Genomic DNA, 27,232 nt, shown 5'->3' with positions numbered 1-27,232 from the left:
GTCTACAAGAAAAGTTTTCTTTCAAGATTTTTGCTTTGATTTGGGTTGGATCTATACAGAAAACGTCTTGTGGCATATTATTTAAATTTTCACAGCTTTTTTCACCATCAGGAGATAAAGTTCCTGAAGTCCTGAGCCAGCAGAAGGAGGTGAAATAAGGTGGAATATGATCGTGTAGACAATTCCACACATGTTCAGATGTTTAGTATTCACAGTTTTGCCAAGTTTGAATAAATGTTTGGGCTGGCTCTGATGTCATCCAGAGTGATTCATCTGCTTCTTACCATCTCCCAAGTGGGTGAATCACGTTGTAGGTCTCCAAGACACATTATCAACATACACAGACAGAGATGCACTAGCAAACTCACTGTCCTGAAGTCAAACCCTTTCTATGTGAATGACAACTAGCAGATACGTGGACATGTACTTTCCTGGTTTTCTGCATAGTCCGCCTTTGATTCCCTCTACTTAGAGAAAAGGTGAGGCGTAGAGGAGAGCAAGCTAGCCTGTCAGAAGTGTTTCTTTCCTGATACCAACCGCCAGAGTTAGGAAGATTATTTTCTCCTTCCTCCCAAGTCCCCTGGCTCTTTTTTTTTTTTTTTCTTTCCTTGGCAGTATCCATTGGAGGAGATAGTCCTGTTTTGGACAAAACCTCGTTTCATTTCCCTCCCACCCCCTCTTTCTTTTTTTGTCCTAGACGAGAAAAGTGCATCATTTGAGGAATAAAAATCAAGTTTCTATTTCTACATCTGCTTTTCTCCCTGGGCTTTTATCTGTTGACTTGACTGATTTGCAGCCCTTCCTTCCCCCCTTGCTGTTAACTAATGGACTTTGGTACTAAGCCAGCCTTTCAGTGCACACCACCATGCCAACAAGAGTGTGTGCAGCTATTCTGTCTGCTTCGGAAGGCTACAGATGCGGCCAGACCTAGAACAATTCCCGTATTGATCCCGTGCTTGTCAGTTAATCCGTCATAAGGCATGGGAATCCTAGCCCCTTCCACATCTGCTTGCATAACTGCAGGGGGAAAACCAATTCTCTGAAGCTCTCACCAGGAAACAAGAAAGCAAAGAGAAATGGGAGCTTGCTGGGAGAGAGGGCTGCAAAGCTGCTGGGCCGGCGGGCCGTGAGATCGCCTACCTGCTCCACCCTTTCCCCCCCTCTCCTTTTCATCCTCCTGCAGGTCAGCAGGATCAGGTTTATGTTAGCGAACCATGAAGCTTATCAAATAAATGCTGCAGCAGCAGGTGTTTGGCTGTCTCCACAGGCCAAGTCTAACAAGGTTGATATTGTGTCTGTGGCCAAAGCAATGCAGTAATTACTTTTCTGGGCTTGGAACCCCCTAGAGGTTTCTGGGAACCAGTTAGAAAAACAAACCTTACTAAGAGCAGGGGATTTTTAAAAAGAACAGTAGTCCTGCCTGTGCCAGAGGAGAGGACAGGCGCTCCCAGCGCAGTGCCCGCTTTCCCTTTAGCTCGCCTCACGCTGCCCGGGCCAGGGCAGAGGCCGCGTGCTCGAGGCTGGCTGCTTGCCTCTGGGCGGGCACCTCAGCTTGGCCCAAAGTGCCATGTGGGATGGCAGCTGCTTTCTGTAAAGACCTGAATGTGGTGCAGCAAGAACAAACCCCGGTTAGGGGGCCCTTCGGTGCTTGCAATTCCAGCAATATAATTCAATTTGACTTACAAATTAGGAGTTACACAGCATAGCTTTCCCACTGCCGTGTGTTTGTTGCTTTTGAACATTTCTCTCCTAAGCAATGAGTGCAGAAACTGAGGTTTTGACAGTGATGCAGCCTAATTTTACTGAAGGATGAATGCGATTGCAGAGCACAGCTCTGCTGTGCCATACCCCTTTGTCTCAGGTAATCTGTCCTACGCCAAGGAGGGGAAAGTTAAAACAGAGCCATACAGAGGTGGCATTTTGAGGCAGCAATCATCATCATTACTTTTGAGAGGATATTGTTCCTTTAGGCTAAAGCTTTTTCTGTGAAGCTGATTACCGCAAATGTTAATGCTGGAGTGGAACAGCAAGAGTCCGTTCAGGACTGAGGTGTATGGCAATGTCAGAAAGAGGCTGAGGCATGTTAGGATTGGTGTTGTGGTGGCAGAGCTGTGTATGAGAACCTCACACATGACTTATCAGTGTTCACCTGAGTGTAACCAGACATGAACCAGAATGTATTTGCTATTAATATTACAGCAGTGATTTTTTTTTAAACTTTTGTAATTAGAAGAATGTGCCAGCTTGTGTGTGTGTGTGTTCTGGCAGGGGAACGATGCAAGTGCTTACAGTTTCCATATGAAAGCGAGAGCATGCCTTTTCTAGGCCCCAAACAGTTACAAAAGTACCTCATAAAGCTCAAGAAATAATGGCAAAGAAGGAAACAAGTGGCAGCAGATTAGGCCAAGATATTTTATGTACTGTGATATTTTGTGTAGTCATCTGGAAAGAAACAGAAGAGACCTTTTGAAGATCATTGATTGGAAACAATCTTTATTACTGATCAAGTTCATCTTTGTCAAAAGGATGATTATTTAAATATTAGGCATCATTTACTCCCTGGCACGAAACTGATTCAAAGACTTGACCTGATATATCAGCTGCTAAATGGCGCATTAGATTAGATAAGGGAGTTGGAATGTATTTGATGTTAATATTACATCCCTACATACCATCTAAAATCTCTCTTCATCTATCGTCTAATGAAATATATTACCCCAGTATAGGATGTCATCTGCGTGCTCTGTAGTCTTCTGTAGGCTGAGGATTGGCTTGGATATTGCTTTTGCTTTTACTGCATTTTTTCCCCCGATAGAAAAAAATATGGTATTGGCTATAAAGAAATGAAAACACATTGAAGTTTTCAGGAATTGGTAATGGACAACAGAGTTCTCACCTAATAAGTGCGCATTTAAATCTGGGCTATATCAGAAAGAAGAAACTAGCGTGAAGAGAAATCATTTCTTCCCATTCTTTAATGGAACAGATTATTCCTGGCCTTTTAACATAGAAATTGACAACATGAACGGAGTTACATGAACCCCTGCAAGGACTCTCTTCTTAAACAAAATAGCTAATACTGTCATTTTTCATTTGATTCCCAAAACAGGGTAATGGTGTGATCTACTTGGTAGGATGAGAAAAGTAAGGAATTTGCTTTAGCACGTTTATCACTTAAATCATTCTTTTGTTCTTTGACTAGGAAGTTCTATTCCTCTGTGGCCCAGACTCGTCAACTTTTTTTTTTTTTTTTTCTTGTGTAGCCTATTTTTGCTCATGGTCAAAACAGTGTAAATCTTCAGACCTCTTCTTAAGCCCTTAATACACCATATGATTTCTGACCCCACTAGAACTCAGATCTCATGGTAACATATATGACAAGGAGGAGTGAGGAGGAGTGATTAACATTTTAGATGTTATGTAGCTTTGAATGGTACTTTATAAGCCTGTGATGAGTATCAGTAGTTGTTGATGATCACTTACGAACATAGTATCTGCATATATTTTATGTTTTGGAGCCAATACTGATGTGACTGTGAAGTATGCAGAGAGGTTGCCTAAGCAGAGGTTTTGTTCTGGTCAGTATTGCGTATAAAGCTTTTAACTATAATTTGAACATTCAGTGTTGCTTGAATGGCTTGTCATATCCCTCCCAAATGCTTTTACATTCCCAACATGGACAAATTTGTTTTAGTGACCTGCTTTCAATTAAAAAATGATAAAATGGGCCCTTGGCATGTTTATCATGAACTGTTTTCAAGTGCTCATATATTCCGAAAAGTAAATCTGAGGCAATAGTTGGAGGCACTTACTAAAACATGCAGATACAAACTCTTAGAATAAGAATTCACTGGGGAGTCTGTCTTGAACAACTGCTTGTGCAGAATAGCTTCTTGTCATCCTCAAGACAACTGGTTACCACTGTGATTTAATATCTCTGGAGATGGTGAGACAATTTTTAGGAAACGTATTCCACATAAAATTACTTAGTACTAATAGATTAGTCTGATTAACCTTGGGAATGCATACAAAACTATTCAGTGCTTACCGTGAGACTCAGTATAACTTTGAGTTCCTGTATTTAAAAGACTCAAATCAAATTTCAGAAAGTTCTAGCTGGAACAGTGAAAGTTTCCTGGTTGACATTTTTGAGTCTGAACTGTCTTATAAATTGATTGTGCTGTTCATGCTAAATACCTAGGAGTTTTGACATCTATTATACAGACAATATATGAAGTCTGTAGTATTAGAAGGAAGCCCAGTGTATCTGGAAAACATATAATCCAGTGTTCCTTGTTAAACTATTGAGTCTGTCTGTTTTCCTCTCCTTCTGAAGTTGTCTTGCTCAAAACTCTCACTTCAGTCTGTTTTTCTTTGTGTATCTTTTCTGTGCTAGTTTTTAAGGAAGTGGCAAGAATATTAAAATATATCTATCAATCTGTATGTATATGTGCATATTTTAGACGTATATGCATTAGTAAGACTTAAATAAAATTTTCCTTATGCTTTTTAGAATGATGGTCTTAGGCCACTGTTAAGATTCCTGTTTCCCAATACTTTAATACATTGTAAGTTTAATCAAGGTGTATCAAGGAATACCCTTGGCTAGGGGAGGATACTTTGTAAAACAAAGGGTAGGAATGTCAGAGATATGAGGTGTTTTTTTTAGTATGTTTCCATTAAACCATATAGAAAGAAAGCAAATGCAAAAGAAGGTTAAGGAAAGCGAAGAGCATAAGGGGAAAAAAATAAAATGACAGTAACCAAACTGAAAGGCCATCAAGGACAGAGAATCTTCTGAGGAACTCTGAAGGGTGGGGAATGGAAAACTGGAATTAGGAGGGGACCTTAAAAAGTCAGGCCTAAAGCTTTGTCCATGCTGCCAAAAAATCTATTTTGCTCAATTTTGGCTAAGCAAGATAAACATTTTTTCTGGCATGTATAGGTAGTGGCCCAAATTTGTTTGTTACAAGTGGGTTGAAAAAAATCTTCCAGAAATGCTTTTGCCTCGTCTAGTGAATTGTGCTAACTCATATTTTTACTTGGAGTTAAACAAATTTGGCCCTACAGAGACAGGCCAAACACCAAGGCAGATCAGACACAGTTGGATTTCACAGCTGTTTTTAAATTCTGTGGTTTTAGCTCTGTGGATGTGGCTTAACTGCAACATCCCGTCAGAGCTCACAGGGAAGGAGCACCCCAAGGTAGCATTCTCCAACTGTGCCAAACTTCAGGAACAGCCTACAAAGAGAGGTTCAGCTCTTAAAAATCTCGATGTCTGTAGCAGAAAATCATGACAAAAATGCCCGCAGCAGGCTGTGTAATGCACATACACACCAAAAAGAAAAAAAAAAAAGACACAGTTAATCTGAGAGTGCTTTTTCTACGTGTTGTGTGTTTGACTCCATTTTGTACAACTGCAGTGGTGCTGGGTCCTGGGATAGGTCAAAAATCTGCTTGGAAAAGTGGCAGAGAGGAAAAAAAAGTGGCTGAATGTTGCCTTTGCCTTTGGTTTAATGACAGTTTGGTGCTTGATTAGAGTTGGCCTAAGTAGTGTTTGCTGCCTGGTGCATGCCACCAAGGAGCTCTCCTGCTGGGTGAGGCCTAGCAGGTGCAGACGTTTGACTGGGGCCTCATAAGGCCATGGTCAGGTTTCACTACTGCTGATCTCACAACTTATGGTCACCAGCAGTTGGCCAACTGAAAGCCAACTTCTGTGTTAGTTCTGCTGCTCATCTAACCCCACAGGACATCGACTAAAGGAAGTTACAAATCTGTACGGAGCTGCACTTTGTGGTTGGTTGACTACATCTACAAATTCTCCTGCACTTGTCATACTGAGAAGTCCTCTCTCTGGGTTTCAGGCAGTCTACTAACATCTACAGGAACTTTCTTTTCTTCTCTACTCAGCCATCTATTTTCACTCAATTTCTGTGACCTCACAGATGTTTGAGGACCCCTGCTATTTTCCAGACTTGGCTGAAAGCAATCAATGGCTGAAAAGGTTATATAGACTGGGATACAGAATGTGATTGCAAAAGCGTTGTCTGTGTAGAAAACCAGACTACAAAAGAACATGATAAACAGCATTAGGAGGAAGGTGACACAGCTGTATTGTTTGACTCTGCTGACTGCAAACATGATTTTAACATTTCTTCTTTCAAGCAGTGCCTAGAAGTCCTACTTGCTTCTATTCAACAGGATGTTGCAACTTGAACCTGTTTGTTTTAGTTGAGCTGACAAAAGACTAGACTTATAAATGGAGATCTAACTCTTGTTATCTTAGTACCAGTACATGCAGAAGAGCTCATAAGGACCTGTTAAACTGATTCTGGCCATTAGAAATGTTATATACGTCCCTGGTTCCATAGCTGACAGTGCCCCATGGGACATAGGGCATTATTTTTGGATAGCTAGCTAAAGGCATCTTCGTCTTATTTACTGCTGTTTCCTCTGGCATGACTCCATTGATATATAATTGGAAGAACAACGAAGAATTGAGCTGCTGAGCCTGCTTTTTCTGACAGCCAGAGTACCTACAGAACTTTGTGCTGTTGTTGGTTGTTTGGTAATAGCATCTGTGACCCCTATTCAGTATCCAGAGCCCCACAATGTAAGGCACTGCTTACACACAAAGAATAGAAAGATATCCCATGCTCTTTCTGACTTCAAATGTGGTTTATGGTTCATCCAGTAACTAAGTATGTCAAACAACACCAAAACTCATGGCCAACAAAATCATAAACTATTCGAAAACAAACTCAGCTTAAAGAGACCACATGAATCACCGTGTAAATGTTGTTCAGTTGTACACTGGAAACATTTCTGACTTCTGATTGGCATGTTGATAAATTCCTACAACCAACATCATGTGACAAATGGGCTAACCCAATATCCAGTGTTTCCTAAGTGGTCATAAATGGGATCACACTTCTTTATGAGCTCTCAGAAAGGGAAAATAGATTTTAAATTGCAGTATTGGCAAATAGAAAGGGCAGAAGGGGAAAACCAAGAACATCTCTAGTTGCAATAAGTGCCCAAAACCATAGAATGAATACCAGTGCTTTATAAAAGACTGCTGCAAACAATTTGAGCTGCCCATTTTTCTTACAGAATTTTCTAGCCATAAGCCATTCACTGTAGTTGAACAGTGACCACCAGTCCTTGCCAGCCAAAGAGAAAAAGGGGGAAAAAAAACTTTGTGCTTAAGTTGTTGTGGTCCTTTTTGGGCTTGCAGGAGTTTTGCAAATCAGGGTTCACAATCATTCAGTCATTCATTCTGTATTCAGCAGTGTCCTTGACCATACCCCCTGCCAGTAACAGGACCTTTAAGTCCAAGAGAGAAGAGAAACAACTTTTTTTTTTTTTTTAAACCAACTAGCAGAGGATGTGCTGAGCCAAAATAGAAATAGCAAGGTCAGGTCAGGGCAAGGCCCTGCATTTCATTAGCCAGGCCTGGCTAGGAGTGATTAAATATGTACAAGAGGCTTTGAATAGATCCAGGCAGGGAGGATGACATTGTGGAATACAGAAAAATCATTCTTTGGTGCTGTCAACTGACTAAATACAGGATGGTACTTAATTAGAGAGATAAAAGGAATTTATTTTAATTATTTTAATTTTGCAGAAGAGAGAGATTTTATTTTATTTTTCTGCTGAGTGTTTTGTAAAAAGGGGGAGAAGAGGATCTGGTCAAAAAGCCTGGCTTAACAGAATCCAGACAGCCTCGAGGTACATGTTGACCTAGCCTGCAGTTCTCATGAATGCAACTTGATCGAGACCCAGTAAAAAGAACAAAATTACACTGGCAATGGAATCAAGGCCCTGTTACATTTTGGAGGTGCTCTGGGTAGAAACTGATGACCTTCTGAGCACATCAGACTGCCTGTTTCATTAGACATGTTAGAGAGAATTTGAAAAGAATGGAGCTTTGAAGCAGAATAAAGTACTGTGTCAAGTGGTGCTTCGGCTGCCCAGCTTGAATTTGCTATTGGGATTGCCTGACTTAACTGACGTTTTATAGCTGTATTGTAATTCTTGTATGACAATTGCATTGTTGCATAGGCACCTAGGCACTGAATGCACACTGTTTGCAGTCCTTTTCCATAGAAACTAGCTGCCCAGCTGGTAGAAATGACAATGCATTTACATTTGTCCAGAGCACTAACAATAATGTCTTTGCAGAACTTCCAAGGGCTCTTTTCTTAAACCAGCTGTAGGAATTTGGATCTCAACTTTATACCTCTTCTGGGAGATGATTGCTCCAAATGTCATGGCACTCTTTCCTCTTGTGTTGGACAGTCGGCTCAAAACCAGCTAGGAATTTCTGTATGCTCACTTTTGCATGAATCTAACTTAAAACCCATGAAAGACTAGATGCAGTTATATTTAAGGAATTTCTTTGTCTGGACACCAGTGTATTCACAGACTGGTATAAAGATAATTGTATTTGAATCAGTATTTGTACACTGGTTCTCATTAGCTAAATACTGCATTTTTCCTCCTGGTCTGGTGTATCTTAACTACATAGGAATTATTTTCCTGGTCACTGCCAGATCTTCATTGCCCTGTTATAGTAAATAAAGCTTATAAAAAATCTTTTGGCCTTCTGAAACTTTAGACAGTGGAGCTGACATTATTGGTTTGATTTATATGTTTTCTTGCTTAGATGTCAGATTGACAGCCCTGGGAACAGAAATACTCAGATATTGCCCAAACACGCAGCATACTGCAAACTTTGCCAACCTTTCACAGCGATAGTATCTTGATCCTTGAGCGTGAGAGCATATCTAAGCCTTCAGAGGGCATTCAGTGCTGAACCCGATAGGGCCTAAGAAGTACTTTTTGTTAGATCTCATCATGATTCACGAAGGTAAACAATGACCGTGAGGTTCTTTTGTATAAAGCAATTGAACAGCCAGCCTGCCAGCAATAGCTTGGAGTTGGAATTAATGAGAGCTACATTTCAAGCTATGGTAACTTTATCCTAAATGATTGCAGATCCTATTTTCAATCCCATGAATGAACACTTGCCCCTGGTTGTTATATCTAGGCTAGTTGTTCCACTACCAGTAATGATCGTTGGTTGTGGGCCTGGAAGTTTAGGTTGCACATTCTTGGGGATTTCTAAACTAGCACTAGTGTAAATTTAGTCTCTGAGGCTTGGGTAGAAGCAGTATTTGTCAATATATGGTTGCTGAATCAACATTGCTGTTACCATGTACCCATCACAGCAAGTTCTAACTGCTGACTGATTGTGAAACTTCTCGTTCTTTCTCTGACCCTTCCCACATCTGCTCCTCTTCTCCTTTAGAGGTTTTCCCTCTCCTGTGTCTCTAATACGTTCCCATCCCTTCATCTTCTCTCCATCCACTCCTTTTCCATTCTTTACTCCCTTCTTTTGTTAATTACAGTCCTTTTGCCTGTCCCCATTCCTGTTTCTCTCTGCTTTCTCACATTGCATTTTTTCCTTCATCCGTCCCCATTTTTTTCTCATTTATTCATCTTCCCACTGCGTCCTATCTCCCTCTTCTCATTGGCACATGGAATAAACAGTGCAGCTACGATGAGACAGCTGCTATTTACCAGCACCGTATTAGGCTATCCTGCTTCATTCCTCTTTCTTGTCCTCATAGTTGCTTGTTACCAGTTGCCTTAACGGTGACGTAATTAATATACCCAATTTTATTTTTTTCCTTTTCATTAGAAAGAGAAGGAGGGGAGGAATAGGGATATACTTATTTGTTCTTTTCTCTTCCCCTGAAGCCAAGGCAGTTTGACTGTGGCTTTTTTTCTGTGCCTAAGAAGGGGTAGAGGCCCTGCCTTGAAAAACTTGGCTTTTTCCTCCCTTGAGGTTTTCTTCCAGGCCCTTTTTTAAGTGAATGGAGAGGAGCGATTTTCTTGTATCGCCAGCATTCTTTTCTTTCCCTCCTCCCCTCGGCACAGTCACGTCCTAATTAATTGAATTCCCTACTAGACCTTTTGTGAGTCATTTCAATTACCCATTAGTGAAGCAGCCTGGGATTTCTGCTGTTTTCACTCATCTTCCTGGAATTTCTCTTCCCCTCCCTCCCCCCCTTCCCCTTTTAGTCACTCTGGTCTGTGAAAAGCATTAGATGGACTTCAGTGCCGAGTGCCTATATTGTTTGCAGGCCCAGCTGCATACTTCCACACTCTGCCTTGTGCGTCACAGCTATTCATCTTGTTTTGTACTTGGCTCTGCTGCAGATGCTGTAAATATGGTAATTTTAGATTCCCTGATTGGAAAGGGTTGCAGGGCGGGTCTAAGTGGTAGGAACACTGTTTGATTTACACTAGTTCATTCTAGTTTCACAGAGTTTGGGGTTTCAAGGATACAGCTGAAATAAAACATGTTTTTAAGGGCAGTTTCTTTTTTAGGGTTAGGAGGTGGATAAATGCGAGGTTAGCTTTGCTTACTTGCATGCAAAAGTGCTGCCTCAGAACCTCTAGGGAGGCTGTAAAGAAACAAAACGAGCAGGAGATATCACCTCAGATTATGTGGGATGCCTTTACACATGGATTGCTGCAAAATGTTTATAGTCTAAAAACTACAGAAATGAAACTGTGAAAGGAAATCTGGAACTTGACAGAAATGCCATCAGTACTGAAGTACTGTAGACATATGGCAATCCCTGAAGGAAAGAATTGATGAGCTGCTTATTTCTACAAGATTTTGGAAATACTGGGTAGGACTGTACCAGATAACATACATTATATTTCTGAGGAATAGGATGCAACTTTGGGCAGTGATAAAGCCAGCTTGCTAAAATTACGATGGATGCAGTGACTGCCTGAAATTTGATGTCTGGAGAATCGCATTTCTGTTCTGAAATTGAGTTTGTATAGCATATGAATCTTTCAGACGCAGGGTAATTCTGAAATTCTGAAATACAGACATTCAAACAGCATCACCAGGAACCAGCATGCCGGAAACATGCCCCATACATCCAATGTTACAGAAGTAATTCACAGTGCTCAAGCTATTATGATGCTTTCATATTATCATGATACTCGGTCCTGTGAGATTAGAGTACTTCATGAGAGAAGTGACTTTTGATAGTGAGGTTGTTGTGAGGAGGCTCCTCGTTGCTTCCCAGGGGGGTCTCATTAGTTCAACTGACAGAAAGTGAATTTATGAGGGTTCTCTGGGCATCCATCTTCATAGTTGTGTTGTTTTTTTTCCTATCTCTTTATCCAGTCAAAGGAGAGAGGAAGGGAACAGTGTGAAAACACTGCTTGGTACAGACACGGTAAGATGTTTGTAAGAGACCTCATCCAACCTGGTCTTGAACTTCTCCAGGGATGGGGCATCCACAGCTTCTCTGGGCAAGTACCATTTTATGAGGGCCTGTACCGCTTTGTTTGAAGTACCAGGTCATGGCAGCCCCTTTTTTAAGCCATCTCTCATGTTCCTCTGTTTCTTTGCACAGATACAATTGCTAGTGCCATGTTAGAAGTTTTCATGATTTGGCAGGCCTTATCCCTTTTTATTTTGTTTGAATCCTCTTAAGTCTTCCATTGCAGAGTTAGCCTGGTGAGGGCTGCTACCCAGCTGTTGGCCTGCCACACTGGCCTGCCTGGCAGCAGCATTTGAAGAGCTGTGGTCCTGCTGCCACTTCACCAGATGAGGCATCCAGTGTGTGCTGGAGGGTACTGGCGGGTACTGACCGAATTACACGAGCTCCGGGTGGCTTTCTGCATCTCTCCGTAGGAACTCTCCTCTTTCTGAGAGTGCCTGGAGGGACAGAGAAGCACTGCACTGAGAAAAGCCATTTTTCAAAGCACAGGACTGTGTGCTGTGCCCACAAAAAGCAGAAGGGACACCCAGAAGAACGGCTGGATGCCTCAGGGATGGCTGCACTGTCCTGGCCAGCCTCCCCTGGTCACTCAGTCACCTGGACTAACTCTGCAGTACGGGCAGGACATCAGAGACTTTTTTTTTTTTTTTTAATCTTAGACATTCTGGCTCTTGTAGCACTGGGAGCATATCACATACGCAATAGGTGAAAAACTTGTTAGCCCTTCTATGCCAAAATGCATCTGAATTTCATTTACCTTATGCGGGGCCTAAATTCTCCTGCTGTAATATTATTAGGGCTCTTTATATGGTGTTTGCCGTTGCAGAATGCTGCTCGGCTCTTACAAAGTACTGCTGTTTTGCTCCAGAGCTGCTTGCATCTTAGTAGTGGTAAAAACCTGACACCAACTTAAATAATCTAGTTAGTTCAGTTGGTTAGTAAAGGGGCTACAGAAATTTAAGTTTATTTTACTCATAACCTCTCCTGGAGTTTTCACAGATATGTCTGTGCGTATAAATAAATCCGCAGCTTCTGTAACATCCGTTCTGCTGGGGAACTATTTTGGACTTCCAGGGCTCTGGGCTGTAAAACTCCCTAGAGCTTTCTAGGTTCCCAATTACAGGTTACTTTCCTTGCTATATCTCTTCTGAGGGAGCAGCGAGAAAAATGTTTATTGGGTTACATTTTCTTGAACAACTGAACGGTCACAGACTTTCTATTTTTAGTTCTGTTTTGATACAGATTTTATTTTTAGTTTTTATTTTGATACAAAAACTAGATTTAGAATACCATGCTGGATGAATCTCTCTACACTGCAAAAAGCAAACGATAAAGATGATTTTAATTCCCCCTGTCTCAGGAAGGAGCATATCCAAGGGACTGGTTCAATCTCTGTACACATAACACATGCTAGCGGCTGACCTCGCGTATGCCCATTTATAGCAGTTGGAGCAGCACCTTCTCCCTCCTCAGCAATGGATCACTGCTCACGCTCCAGATGAGGTGCGCTGTTTGGACAAGGAGCAAAACGTGTGTAATCTGAGATTCACAGCGTGCCAAGTTAGTTTTCAAGGAGCTTTAATGGCTAGCAAATGTACTGCTAGCTAGTAATTAGGTTATGGAAGCACACCCATAACAGGTGAACAGACAATGAAATATCATCTGCCCATTATCTTTTCCATAGTGTGCTGGCTAATTACATGGGGGGGTTGAGGGAGAAGTGGTTCTTTGGGTGGGATTTGCCAGAAGAAAAGTGTGTCATCCTAAGAAGAATATTCAGCCATGTGGTTTGTAATTTATCTGTGCTCTGTACCAGTGGTTGGTTGCTCCTCTGAGCTGTGCAGCTGAGGGCAGGATGTGTGTCAGTAAGGAGGGAGAGAAATGAAAGGTGGGGTTAGTAACGGATACTAAGGAGATCAAGGAGAAAATGATGAATAAGAAGGGGCATTCAGTCAAAGAAATGATGATGTGATGGTGGGGAAGAGAAAATCGTAGTAACTGCATTATTTTTGGAAGACAGATAAGGGATCAGACTAGGATAATTGGAGGGATCAGGGATGAAGAGCTGGTTGACAAAGACCAAGCATTTAAGCATGACTCTGAGTGATCTATTGTAGGGTTTGAGATCAGATGAGGTTAGATATATTATTAATATAAGTAGGCACATTTGTGTAAAATACACACTCCCAAATATTTGCAAAGCATACTTTACAGCACAGAGAATACTCATCTCCTCCTGAACCTCCTTAACACCTTTAAGGATCTGCTCAAGACTTTATTCCCAAATTCATTTTGCTTGAATATCACACTCAGCCCCACTGGCAGCTGCTCCCAGTTCTGAGTTGCTCAATACACATGGCAGCTTTCAAGGGTTCAAGCTTCATCCAGATGCCACTTGGAAGTAGTCTGGGATGTACCTACACAGGGTGAGCCCATTGCTAACTGTTGTCCTTCCCCTACCTATTGCCAGGGTGCCATTTAATGCATGAGAATGGTATTGAAAAATGTACCTTACCTGGTGTCCTAAACTGGGTTAGTATTTGAGCATGAGTTAATACTGGAGCCAGTTAAATCCAGAATTTCCTAAGTGACAATACTGTAACTCATTCTTCTATGGGACAGATGTCTAATCTAGTCCAGTCCCACTGTTGGGTTGCAAAAGGCAGGCTGTATTACACCTATGAAACACAGTGTTACCATGCAGGGCATTTAACAGGGCATGTATTTTGCAAGGAGAAGGTGGGAAAGAGCTCCTATGAGTTGATTCCCATCCTCATCAATAAGTTGGAAACAAATGATTTCTTTACAAAAAAAGTAGTAATCCTACTTTATATATATATATATATAATCCTACTTTATATATATATATATAAAGCAGCTAGATAGTGAAAGTATGGCCTAGTCATCCATTTCTTTCTGGAGTTTGTATTTGATTTTGCAAACTCTTGGTACTTGGAGTGGGTTAGATTGCATTCCCCTCTCTGTCTGTTATGTTGTGTGCTTAGAGGGGTCTGTGTGGGCCATCATGCTCGGCTCCCATGAGATCCCACATCTGGTAAAAGATGGAGTGTATGACCCCACTCACAGCCTCCTCCTTACCTCCAGCCTCCCCCCTCCCCATCATCTGAGAAGGTTAAACTAAAAGCAACATCTATAATGGCAAAGGTCCAAGTTTGAAATGTGGCCATTGTATGCGTTCAGTTCAAAAACAACATATCAAGGCGAGTGCAGTCCTTACAAGTAGCACCCCTGGGCCTTCTTTTATTCCAAAGCAGAGATATTTACCCAAGGAAAAGAGGGAAGTGACGGGGTAACAGAGTACACATGTTGTGAAAATATGCAGGCAGAGACTGAAGAAAAAATAACATTCTGCCACAAGTAGCTGCCTTGTTCCTCAACTTTTTTTTTTTTTTCCTTCAGATTAGAACCAGCCATTTCTTGTGCTCTTTCAAGCACCTTCTGTGGTTTCCTGACAGCTGGCTGGAGAGGATTGAAATCTGGCCTGAAAAATGGGCTATGGGTCATGTTATTTTCAAGAGATGAGAAGCAAAAATTCCCATAATGGTCAAAATTCATAGGTTTCTTTGATTTTTACTTGTTTGTTTGTTTGCTTAGAAAATCAGTGGTGGATATTTTAACACATAACTTTAACTAAAGTAATTAATAAAGAGAAGCTAGAGAATAATCTCTTCCTTCAGATTGATTTATGATGGAAAGCAAGATTTAGTGTGGAGTCACAGCCTGTGCTTTTGCGTGGGAGTGTGAGAGGAAAAGTGTTCAGATGCGTAAAATAGTATGCTGTTTTTTTTCTGGAAGTATTTTGTTGTGTTTTTTTTTTTTTTTTTTTTTTTTTTTTCTAATAATGTGATAACAATTCTCTTGTAAAAGCCACTTCATTAACAGAAAGTGAAGCCTGCAGGCTGGTATTCTTGCTGCTGGCTCTCCTGAGCCTGAGCTGACCATACCAATACATTCCCAGCTTTATGTTCCAGGAAGTGTTTTCTGTTAGGAGTTACAAACCTTTCTTTTCTTCTATTCTTTGGTGAACAAGCTATTTTTTTTCATAGTATTCAAAGAGAATGCTTAGTTCACAGAAGTGCTAACTTACTTGACCTGCATTTTAGGGCAGAGACTTCGTCTTGGGAACAGGGTGGACAACCCCACAACCAAAGGGCACAGCCCAGAACAGTAGTGCTCTCAGCTGGGTTTAAGGAAAGAAAGGAAAGAAAGCAGAAGCAGGGTGAGAGGTACAAGAGAAAAACCTCCATAGGAGGCAGCAAGTAGGTAAATCCAACTATCATGCCCTGCTATATGGAAAGAGCCAAGTGGTCCAGCAGAAGTCTGTAGAGCGTGAGGAAAATACAAGTGTTGGTTTGACTTGTGAATGGAAAAAGGAACAAACAACCCCAGGCAGTGGCAGAGCATGCCTGGGACAGGTACAGCAGCACTGGGAGCATGGAGCTGCATTCGTGGAGAACTGAGGCCACACGACCTGAGCAGCAGGGCATGCTCTGCAGCAGCAGTGGGGGCGTGTGTTCCCCCAGGATGTCCTGGGAGCAGCTTTCTTCTCTTTGCTTTAATAACGCCTTACAATCCTTTCTGTGGGAGGACTGGGTTGGAGAGTACTGTCTGCATGGTAGAGTCCATCCACAACGCTTCAAGACACTCGTTTAATGGCAGTTTTAACAAGGGTGTGGGGAGGTTTTGTGTGTTTGTTGGTTGGTTGTGGTTGTTGCTTTTTCGATACGAACCAACATTCTTTAAAAATTGGAATAGAAGCCCATTGCATACAGTTCAGTGAATAGGGAGGTTTTTAATGGGTTAATCAGATAAAAATAGTCACCCATTCTTAATCACAATTATGTCTTTTAGAATGAGAATAAGCAGCACAGTCTAATGGGTAGAAGATGTTGATGGACACTAGGAACGCCTTAGTTCTCACGTCTGCTCAGCTTTGCACTTGTTGAGTGACTGGATAACATAAGTAAATGCCTTCAGATAATTCTGAAATTCTTCTTGAAAATGTGTGGGATACAGCATTTGGAGAGTTTGGAAAATATCAATTTCCATATTTCTGCTAATTATTTGTGACAGTATATCATACTCCATAGTGAAAAAGAGATCTGTTAAATTAACTGAGCAGATGAATGGGTCTCTTCAAGTCCCCTCATGTCCGTGCTACAAATGATAAAAGCCCACTAATAAAAGATGAAACTGGTTCAGGCATTTCTCATCACGTCACCGAGTTGCACTGGTTTATGTGAAGCTGTGCCCTTCATTACTAATTTAACTTACTGTATCCAATGTATTTATAAACAGAACTTATAAATACAAAATGTATAAGTGAGGTCTGCTCTCATAACCTACCTATATTTTCAGTAGGGATTTCTGCTCCAGAGGTACAAACATCATTGTGAAAGGATATGTTTTATAGTCTTCAGCTGTAGAATGAGCCCTTTCAGTGGTATGAAGTCTACTACATTCACACCAGAAAGTTGACTTGGCTCCTGGAAGTAGCATTGAGTGCCAAAACAGATTGCTTCCACTCTATAACCAGTTTTCACCTGTTTTTGTGTACGAAGGCATTAATGAAAGAATTCTTTTTGGTATGGTTTAATGGTTAGAGGAAGGTAGTGCAATTCAAGGCTTTGCTAGGCAGCCACTCAGGTACAAAATGGGATTGTTCTGCAAACCACAGCAAACCTCTTAAACTGTCTGTAAAGTACTTTCCCAGTCAGAAAAATGGGTGCAAGAATATTACCACTTTGCAGGCTTTGTTACTTATAAGCTGTTTGTAGTGACTTAACGCATTTTTTGTAATCACTACCTATTCTTGTAGTGTGAGTTTTTTTAGTCTTTTTTTTCTAGTTTTTGTATGATTGGCTATCGTAGCAGTGTTTTTCATATGACATACTGTACTCGCTATTGTTTGAAATCACCATTAGAACACTTGACAATAACGTTTTCTTTCCTAACTGGTTTGTATTTTTTCCAGCACTGATTTTTTTTGCTTTCCTGTTTATCTCAAGTAGCTGGAGGAAAAGGACACATTGCGTCAAGGCTGATAGGACAAGAATCAGACCTACTGTATGTGCTGGTTGTATTCAAGGCTTACAAGCACTTCCTTTCTCCTCCCCCATAAGCCAAAGGCAGCTCTGCTCCATTCTTTGGAGCAGGCAGGATATGGAGCTTTGCAAGACCTCTACCCTTTGAAGTACTGGGAGACCAAGGTTCTTGCACACTTCTGCTCAAAGCTTGTCCCTGAGCGTGAGGAAAATAGGTGCAGGGATGGTGAGGATGGAAAGCTTCATATTCCCTGCATTTGAGGTAGTGTTTTTGCCCTGGGAATAATAGTAAAGGAATACAAGGTTTGCTGTTATTTGTCACTTGGGATCTGTTACCATTTAAAACTTGGTCTAGGCTTAGAGCAGAGCCAAATTCTGATGTGATTTACTCTTGCTGTGTGCATGTTTACTCCTGCGTGGGTATGTGCATAATGGGAGAATTTGCCCTCCTGGGGATGCAAAGGATTTGTTAACACACAGAAATCCCACCCGTTTAATTTAAATCAGTTTAACAGATTTAGTGAAACTCATGCCACACCCATGCTTAAGCTAAATTTCAGTAAGTGCTTACACAAGGGTTTACAGTAGTTAAGAGAATTGGATATAAACTGTACATTTGCTTAAACCCATGCAATTTCCAGATGTAAACAAGAAAGCAGTCAAAAACTCTGGGCAGCCCCCTTCCTCCAGAGCCAGCTGGGAGCAGTACTCAGCCCGATTACTGACCAGTGACCTCTCTTGGCCACCTCCGACCGTGGAAGGGGTTCGTGTGTGCGCTCCCCACTATGTTTCCTGCAAGGGAAAGGTGCATGAGCTCAAACCAGTCGTTTACACTGACGTGACAAATCCTGCCTGAAGCGGGTTAGGAGCACTCACGCCGACAGCTGGGGCGACGGCAGCCTTCAGCAGGGTGGCAGGTACAGCAGCTGGAGGGCAGTCACATCTCAGACTAAGACAGCTGTTTGCACAGAGAGCGTCTGGCCATAGCCTACCTTAGGTACACGCCAGGTTGCCTTTGAGCAGCTTATACACACTTTGCCGATTCGTAAAGAATTCAAAGCTTATTTAATTTACAAGCCGGGGAGCATCGATTTATATCCGCAACTGTGCCAGCATTCAAGCTGTCACACACCAGGATATTTGCCTACTGTAAATCATTTCCACTTTCCAGCTAGTGCAGGATGTTCAACAGAGCAGGTTTCAGTGCAAAACCCAAAGTGGCTCCATTTACCACTTCTCTCACGGTAGTTTGCTGTCTGTAATTGTCCTTCTGGACTACTTTTGCATGGCTATATTTTAGTTTCATTGTTCTTGTGTTTGTTGGTTGTGTTTTGTTTTTCTTGCCTTGATTGCCATTGCTGCTCAAAAGCAGCATGATTTCTTTCCACTGCCTTCAGTGGAAAGGAGTGGAGCAGGGCCCAGTTACCTCTGTTGTAAGCAGGGAAGATCTCTTACAAATATCTGAAGAAATGCTTTAGCTTTAAGGAGCGAACATGTAGGAGCTCATGAGCTAACTCAGTAGATTTGCAAAGTGTTTCTTTGCAAATTTTTTCTTCCTGCGTTTTGCTAGGCTTCATCTCCATGGCAATTTAAAGTGATCGGTTTGCTGTGCTCCTGCTTGTTCAGCTCCCAGCTGTGTGCTCCCCTCGCCTTCCCTTATACTGGCACTTGCACTTTCCTGACCTGAATAGTTGCAGGAACTGGCTTAAACTGGCTGAAAAACAATCCTCTGGGTTTTTTTTTAGGCCAGCTAAAACTGGTTGAAGCATCTTTAGTCTTTCTGAAAAGAGTCAGCAGTGCTCCTTGCAGTTATCTACAGAAAGATGATGGTTGGGAAGGGAAGGTGGTGGTGTCAGCATGGAAGTCCCAGACTGCATGGTCAGAGGCCTTGGATTTTTCTTGTCCTCAGCCTTCCTCTGCCTGAGGATGCAGCAGCCGTGTACTGGCAGACGGGGGAATTGTGCTGCTGCTCATCCCTGATGTGTTTGGTAGTTAGAGAACTCCTGAGCCCAGCATTCCTAGGGCTTGTTACTTTTTATCGGCACTAAACTGAGTTTCAGGTAGAACAGAATGAGAAAGCTTTGATCAGGCAATCCTTGTTTGTTTTTGCTATATTTTCTGCATTTTTTGAGTAATTGCTGGCAAAAGGAGGGAGCAGAGAAGTTAGGAGAAAGCTGTGTTTGTAAGACACGTATCTCTACACCTGCAAAACCAGAAAGGATTTACCACAAAGGCGTCGTAACCACATGAAAGCCCAGGCAGTGACCTCCAGAGGACACCCATGAGTTAATACCAGCGCAGAGATAGGCATGGAATTGCCCCTGTTGTTCAGGCAGCTGGGAGCATCTGGATATATTGATGTGTCCTAAGTGATCTGTTAAGGAGTCCTTTTGGATGTTGTTTTGGATGTGTTTGCTTGTTCTGCCATTGGGAATTGCAGTCACTGCACCGTTGATGCAAAGGCAGAACTAATCAGACTATGGCTGTTGCAGTTGTCTGATGCTTTCCATTACAAAATCTTGTTTTCAACTAATTGTAAACTTACCATAGCTTTTGGGCCAGGAATATTTATATAAGGGACTTGCTTCTGGATGATTTAGATGGAAAGTTTCTTTTTGATAGTTTCAAGTATTGTTGGGAACAAACATGTTGTCTGACCTGTGATTAAAGCAACTCTGTTTTTTTAAGAAGCCCTGTTGCCTCTCTTATTGTAGTACAGATTGCATGTTACTGAACGAATGATGGATGGGATATTAAGAGGAAAAAAAGGGAAAGAATTTTTATTTTCATATGAAAATTTATCCAACAATACTCTAAGCACGTTTCAGAACAAGATGAATCCATCTTTTGCAACACCTTTTCCTTGCCTTTATGAACTGCTGAGTCACTGGTAGGCAGTGTTTGGAAATGTGATGTTAAATGATATTCCCCGTTCACAGTAATTCTCTGGGCATCCTGAAGGAACAAGAATGGGAAGCAGCAAAGAGTGGAAGCAGGACACTGATGGGCCAGGTGACAGCTGTGATGAGGTTTAAGATTAGGGCTGAGATAAGGAGGAGAAAAAAACGCAGGGAGATGGAATTTAAAGGGGCTCATCTCCAGGCCTTACATTTACACTGGGGTTTTTAAATCTCATTGTTTTGCTGTTAGATAGCAATTGGCTGGCAAGATGCCTGCTTCAATCCCCTCTTGCCTTTAGAAAGACCAGTATGGCTGCTACTTGTGCAGGCAGTTAAAAGGGTGCATCTTAGATCTAAAGCTACCCGAACCCTAAAAATACCAGCATTTTCCTGTGGTGGAATGTGGAGGGGTGACGCAATTTGCCAGTTTATATTTAGAAGTGCTTGACAATGATAAACTAAAACCTGGTATTTTTACCTTTTTTTTTTAATTTTTTTCTTTTTATACCTGTTTAATACAACTAGAAGTTAGTGAAGCCAGTTTGTTTTTTTGTTGTTGTTGTTTGTTTGTTTGTTTTTAATAAAAAATACCATGTTTAGTAACAAGTCCAACTCTTGATATTTTTTCACTGATAGGCTCAGTCTGTAGAAACATTAAGGGTATCTCCTGTATGAATTCTCTTAAAAAATTTATACATATATATAGTAGTTCAGTCCAGAACAAAGATGACTTTTGGTAAGGCATAAGGCAATAATTCTTCCTACCTAACAATTTAAATTTTAAAAATCCCTTTGGTAAAATTGTATCTACTTCAGTACAAATTAGTTCAAGGTAAGGGCTTTTTTTTTTTTTTTTAGTAGTGTAATAACTTCATTTATTTCTTTCCCTGGGTTTCTTTAAAGTTTTGCAGTACTCTCGGATGTAATTGAGTTTGACCTATTTCTAGCAATCACAGAAGTCTTGCTCCAAATTCCAACTAGTCTGAAATGCTGTGTTTTGATATTGGCAGCATTTAAACCCTTCTCATCTTCCCACTAAAACTGGAAACTCTCTGTTGATTTGCAAGGGGTGAGGAGTGGCCTGAAATGATAAAATCGTCTTAGGAGACTATAAAATTTATCATGAGACGGAGATCTATTAGCCTGTAAAATTTTCTTTGGCTTGATTGCATCTCCGAGTTTACCAGAACATACACAAATAGTTCCTAGTTCTAAGAACAGTGCAGCCCTCAGTTTTGCATATGGCCGTCTCCCCAAACCACAAGTCACTAAAGAATGTCAGTGTGATGTTTGGCTGGTTCGAGGAGGGCAACACTCCTGAAGCAGGCTTGTGGTTTTATCCCTGCATACGGAGACTCGAGCGTTAGGGAGATTATTTTCTTTCACATGTATTACAATTTATTTCTTTTCCACAGTCTGAAGTAGCAGCACCTGTGTAACCTTATTTAACTGCCTTCACACATTTTCTTTCCCTCAGCTAATATTCTGCCAATATGACAAACTTTCCTCCCTTTGAACTGCAGAACACCGTGAAAGCTTGTATTTCTCAGCCTTGTCCAGTGATGTGAATGTCTTCTGTGTGTTGTTCACTGGAAGCTGTCATTTTACCAATACTGCAGGAACATGACCACTAGCAAGCAGAATAAATTGTACAGTGAAGCTGTTACAATTTGGTTTTTAAAAAGGTTGATGCATATAAGGACCTATTGTTTGCTTATCCCTGAGTCTTTCCCAGCACAGAACATTACAGATGATTTGTTGCTGCTCTAGCATTTTTTTCTCCAGTAGAGGTTGTGAGGAAGCTGTATCCACACACTTGAACTCAGTGTTAACAAGAGGAGCTTGCAGTCATGTTTCCTTACCTTTATGTTGACAGAAATAAAAACTAGTATGTTTTATAACCTTTTAAGTCCTTTCCTGTCCTCTGGGGGCCTGAAGGATGTTCATTCAGTTTTTGGCTTCTCGGCTCATTCTACCAAAAAGAATGTCAGCTAGGCTGGCGTATCAGAAACCTGCCTGTAAGTTCGCCAAAGACCAAACTGAGACATGTCACGTATTTAATTTCTGTTCAATGGGACACTACAGAAAAATTACCATTATCACAGTTTGCACCCCAACCAAGGAACCTTGTTTCCGTTCCAGTTTATTTTCCACTCACAAGAATATATCCTCCTCTATCTCTATAGAGATGATAGTTGTCAGGAAATGATCTACCATTTGGATAAGTGGCATTCAATTCCTCACTAGCTGCTCTCTGCCATCTGGCGCAATTACTTTGCTATCTGTTTGTTATCCAGCCTAACAGAGCTGACTGTCCCTGGAATAGTCCAGAACTGATTTCAAAGAAATGCAGGACTGTAAAAAGATAGGTGCAAGTTCCTAGCAAGAGGAGTCAATTCATAACTGAATTCACTCGTCTTTTAAGCCCAAAATACCTGCCTCCCAGTGACCAGAAAGTCTTATTTTTACAGTGAACAGCCCTTTTGTTAGCAGTCCTGGTAACAGAGGGAAGGGAATTTGTTAAAACACTAATTTTATTTCCACACTATCACTTTAAACATGAGCCAAGTCCATGTTTTCCTGAGAACCAATGAGGCTTGAGATTTTTTTTTTAATTAAAAACCACCGAAGGTGGGGTTTGTATTTCCTTTCCCGTAGAACGCATTTGAAGCACCTCTGTCTCCAGCTGGCTGTGGGAGCAGAGCCAGCCCGTAATGGTTTCAAGCCCAGTGTGTGCATAGGGAACAGGGTTTTCACCTGATTGATGGCTCTGAAAACGTTTGCAGCGCAGGGAGCTGGAGCTGGTAGCACCGGAGTTGTTTAGAAGAGCAGAGAGAGGAGGTGGCTGTGTTTTCTGAAACCTGGCAGTTCTTCCCTGTCAAGTGCAGTAAATGGTGCATGAAGGGTCTCATTTCATCTGCTTGTGGGCGCTCTGCTCCGTGAAACCTTTTGAAGTTGTTGCCAGAGGATGTTGCTGAGATTGGTTGAACTTCCTCAGAGTCCTTTCCCCTGGCCCTACAGCCATCCTTTCGGCTGGGCTCTCCGAAGTTTTGTTACTGGGGCTATACATGTAAGAATAGGGATGAAAATAAATTGTTCGCCCTGATACCACTTAAGAATGTAAAGCACTGTGACGTTTTCCACAATATCAGTATCTTTTCCAACTTTACATAACATTTACTGCTTCCAAGGCATCATACTGCTCCAGTTTTAATCTGGGTTTCTTAGGAAATTTGTAGTATCTCTACCTGATCTGTTACACAATGGCCCCATTGTCATTTCCCTAGGTGTGACAACAACGTTATTGCCCAAAGTGACTTAATCTTTGCTTTAGGGCCTTGTGATCTTGCAGTCATCTTTATAGCACCTCACTAATGGGAATGCTTCCAGCATTATGCTGGAGAGGGGAAAAGGAAACATCTTTCTTTGTGAGGGAGCCTGCTGTCCATCGCCACGTGTGTGTGTGGTGGTGGCCAAGGGTCAGAGCTTCAGGAAATAGGACAGGGTGCTAAGCAGAGGGGGGGCACCCCCATAACTGCACTTCTGAGGACTTTTCTTCTTTCTGAGCGGGGAGGAGAAGACATATTTGAAAGTGTGAAAAAGATGGAAGAAAGAGACAAAAAGAGAAAAAAAAAAAAAAAAAGAGAGGGGAAAGAGACTGGCAGAAGAGCACAGGGCAGGGTAACACAGACCTTGTTTATTGGAGCGCTTATCTGTAAAAATGGGCCTGGATAGTTGAAAATGTGCTTTTCTGCATGTTTTCAGAGTCCAGCTGAGGAGCTGTACGCATGGCCTGTTTCACGACAGATTGGTGTTTCCGGGTGGGCCCGTAAAGCGCAGACATGCTTGAAGATGGGCAGGTGGCAAGAGAAATGATCAGAGCTTTATCGAAAGCCAACAATTCTGGCAGGCAGACGCTTGGTTTCAGTTCTGGGCAGATGCTCAGGTCAAATCTTATTTTGTCCAAACCACTTCCCCTCCCCTTAGGCGTGATATTTTCGGAGTGAAAGGACAGGCAAGGCCCGGGGAGATTCCAGCGCTGGGCTCACCGTGCAGCTGCTCGGGGGAGGAATTCGTCGGCTGGGGAGCACCACTCGCCCTCCTCCTGTGGATGTAGGGAGAGCTCGGGCTTGTGCACCACACCGAAACATGCACACGCATGCATGTGCACACACCAGAACAAACCAGTTCTCTCCTGCCTGCCGGGGAGGCTTCGGTTACAGGATCCGCAGCCAGCGATTGCCTTTAAGCCGCTCTGCCTGCGAGTGCCGTATCCCTGCCTTCCTCCTTCCTTTCTCAGCACAGAGCCAGAAAAATACTCCCCCTCTCCTCCCGCCCTTCCCAGCACGCCTGACACAAAAAGCAAAAACTGACCCAAGCTCGCCTTCGCAGCTGGGCCGTATCAGGCAGGACACACACACACGGGTCGGCCATGGGAACGCGGCGCAGCGCTGGGTCGGCAAAAGCACCGGCGGGGGTGCGGGGCAGCAGGAGGAGCAGGGCTGGAGTCTTTTTTTTTTTTTATCGTTATTATTGTCTGCTCTTTTAGAAAGGAAAAGGAAGAAAGATTACAGCAGCTTTTCTATTAAATGAAAAGATTAGCATGCCGTGGATGCTTTGCTGGGGCGTGATGAGATTTGCAGCAGATGAGCGGGTTGCTAGGCGATGCTAATGAAAAGCAGGCTTTCAAAACTTGTGTGCTGTGTGGGCCCAAAAGTTATCGAGCCGCCCTCCCGCAGCCCCCCCGCCCCGTGCAACCTCCCAAATATTTATAAAATCCTCACCAGGACCAAGAAAGCCAGACACTGGGCTGGGCTTTTGACAGCTCGCTCTTCCTGAGCTGCCTGCGAGACACGCACACGCGCGCGCACAAAACTTTGCTGATTTTTCTCTTCCTCCTTACAAAGGAGGAGGTAATTGAAAACAAAACGATGACTTTAAAAAAAAATAAATGGGAGGGGGGAGAAGAAGAAGAAAAGTGAGCAGTGGCTCCCAAACCAGCTTGGTCTCAGATTTCGGAGTTCAGGCAGAGTTTAAGGGCCTGTGTGCGTGCCGGGGTAGGTACGTGTTTGTTTTCTAGTTCGTTCCATGCGTTTTCAAGCTGGGCTCTTGCTCTTCCCCTCCTCCCGTCCTCCCGCAAGCCGCCTTTCCCTTTCAAGGCCTTCCGACACAATGAGCTTATTTTCCCAGGCTCCCTGGGAGCTGGGGTATGGGCACGAAAGCCGCAGCCTCCAAGGACCCTTTTAAATACAAAAGTTGAACGTTGCTGAAGTTACAGACAGGGTTTCTGCTATTTTTACAAATGACCCGTGTCTCACTCCCCTTCTCAGAAGTATCAGCATTCTTAGATATCTTACCAGCTGTCTCTCCTGGTTGTTTTTTTTTAAGTGAGTTTAGTGCTGGTGTGACAGCCTGGCAGACCGATGCGTTCTGCTTACCCACTGTCCTCCTTGCTGCTCCGACTGCTGTGCCTCCAACCCAAAGCAGAGCAGCTTCATATCAGCAAAAAAGGAGATTTCCATCATCTGCTCTGGGCTAAAGCGGCCGAAGAGGTTTGTGTTTCAGCAGCATTTAAGAAGGTCTAATTCATAATAATCTGATCAAGTCATATAGCCCTGCGATGATAAAGCACCACACAGCTATTGCTGAGCTACCTTGGGCCAGTTGGTGCAGCCTCACTGAACAGCCTGCTTCTGCTTTCCCCTGTCCCTTGCCCCAGTGTATCGTGTTAAATGGGAAGGGCTGCATTCTCCCTTCAATGCCAATGTGTATTTTTCATGAATGTTTTGGGGGAGGTAAGAGGTTAGCACGAATTGGAAACAGAATTTAAAATTACTGTGGAGAGTGAATATGAGCGTCTCATACGGTGGTCCCATAAAGGTAGTCCAAGTCAGAACATTAACGATCTTGGTTGAGGTCTGCAGAAGCCACTGGCACTTGGCTTAATGAAAACAAGAGCATGTGGGCGTTTTGTGGGAATTTTTTGTTTTGTTTTGATTTAAAACACACTGTAGCAGCTCTGTTTTTCCTGGACTCCTTCTCACTAATGCCAGTATAAATTGCTAATCAATAAGAAGTTCCTTGGACAGACAGATTTTTGGGGTCTGACACTAACCTCTTTACACTACATATTGGGTGGCACAGGCCTATATGTCTTTCCCCCTCCCCCCCCCCCTTTTTTTTTTCCCTTTTTTGCTACCCTCAGCACTCTTTTAGTCAGCACTATATGGATAGCTGAGATATTAAACCAAGGTCCTGATCGTGTGTGGTCATTAAAAATCTCAAGGCATTCCCTCCAGAAGTTAATCTTTCAATTATCAGTTAGGGGAATTAAATTTTGCTTCCATAAATTCTCCTGCTGTTTCAATTAAATCGGGATGGCCAATTTCTAAATGCTTAGGAATAGGGCCAGCTGCTGTATGCAGGCTGTGGGATGTCTATTCAGGTAATGCTCCATTATTTCAAGTACGAATTCTGGTCCTACAGGACGTGGTAGGGAGTGCAGCAGGGGCAGAGCGACCATGTGCCCTCCCTCCTGTCCTTTGTCAGGCCAAGCAAAATGCCTGGAGGGCTCCACATTTTTGAAGCCTGGCCCTAGGCATTCCAGGGCTGCACTGACATGCCTATGAGGTATTGTTGACCATTACATAGGGAAACTTATTTTTCACCTTTTTCCAAAGTTGTTCTGTAGTACCGTGTAGGGAGGCCAACTGCTACCCTCAGCACCATCTCAGTAGTGGATGTGGGCATTCCTTTAGATGTAGCTTGTTCTTCATTTTGATGTTTTTCAGGAAAAAAAAGTGAGACACACATAGAAAATAAGGGTATTTCTGGAAATAAACATAATATGATGCTGCATATTCTTTAATCAGAGCCCAGCATGTGCCTTTTCCACGTGAGTTCACTCCCAGCAGAGTGGTGGCCAGAAGCACTCCCCACTCATGTGCAC

The 27,232-nt window shown here is 42.4% G+C and overlaps 1 protein-coding gene across 19 annotated transcripts in view; it reads left to right on the top strand.

Annotated features, from left to right (window-relative positions):
• The window catches only part of RAD51B (RAD51 paralog B), a 474,920-nt gene that overhangs the window by 322,897 nt on the left and 124,791 nt on the right, over positions 1 to 27,232 (top strand). The window contains exon 11 of one of the 19 annotated variants that reach the window (XM_072038856.1): positions 14,739 to 14,860. The exons of the other annotated variants lie outside the window; for them this stretch is intronic. Within the exon in view, the coding sequence (XP_071894957.1) occupies positions 14,739 to 14,743 (5 nt within the window). The 3' untranslated portion in view covers positions 14,744 to 14,860. Of the gene's footprint in view, positions 1 to 14,738; positions 14,861 to 27,232 lie in introns of those variants that run through there. 19 annotated transcript variants of the gene reach the window in all.

This window comes from Anas platyrhynchos, chromosome 5 (genome assembly GCF_047663525.1).
Source record: "Anas platyrhynchos isolate ZD024472 breed Pekin duck chromosome 5, IASCAAS_PekinDuck_T2T, whole genome shotgun sequence".
Taxonomy (NCBI): Eukaryota; Metazoa; Chordata; class Aves; order Anseriformes; family Anatidae; genus Anas; species Anas platyrhynchos.
Note: the sequence above shows the minus strand (reverse complement) of the source record. Positions and strands in the feature narration are given on the sequence as shown.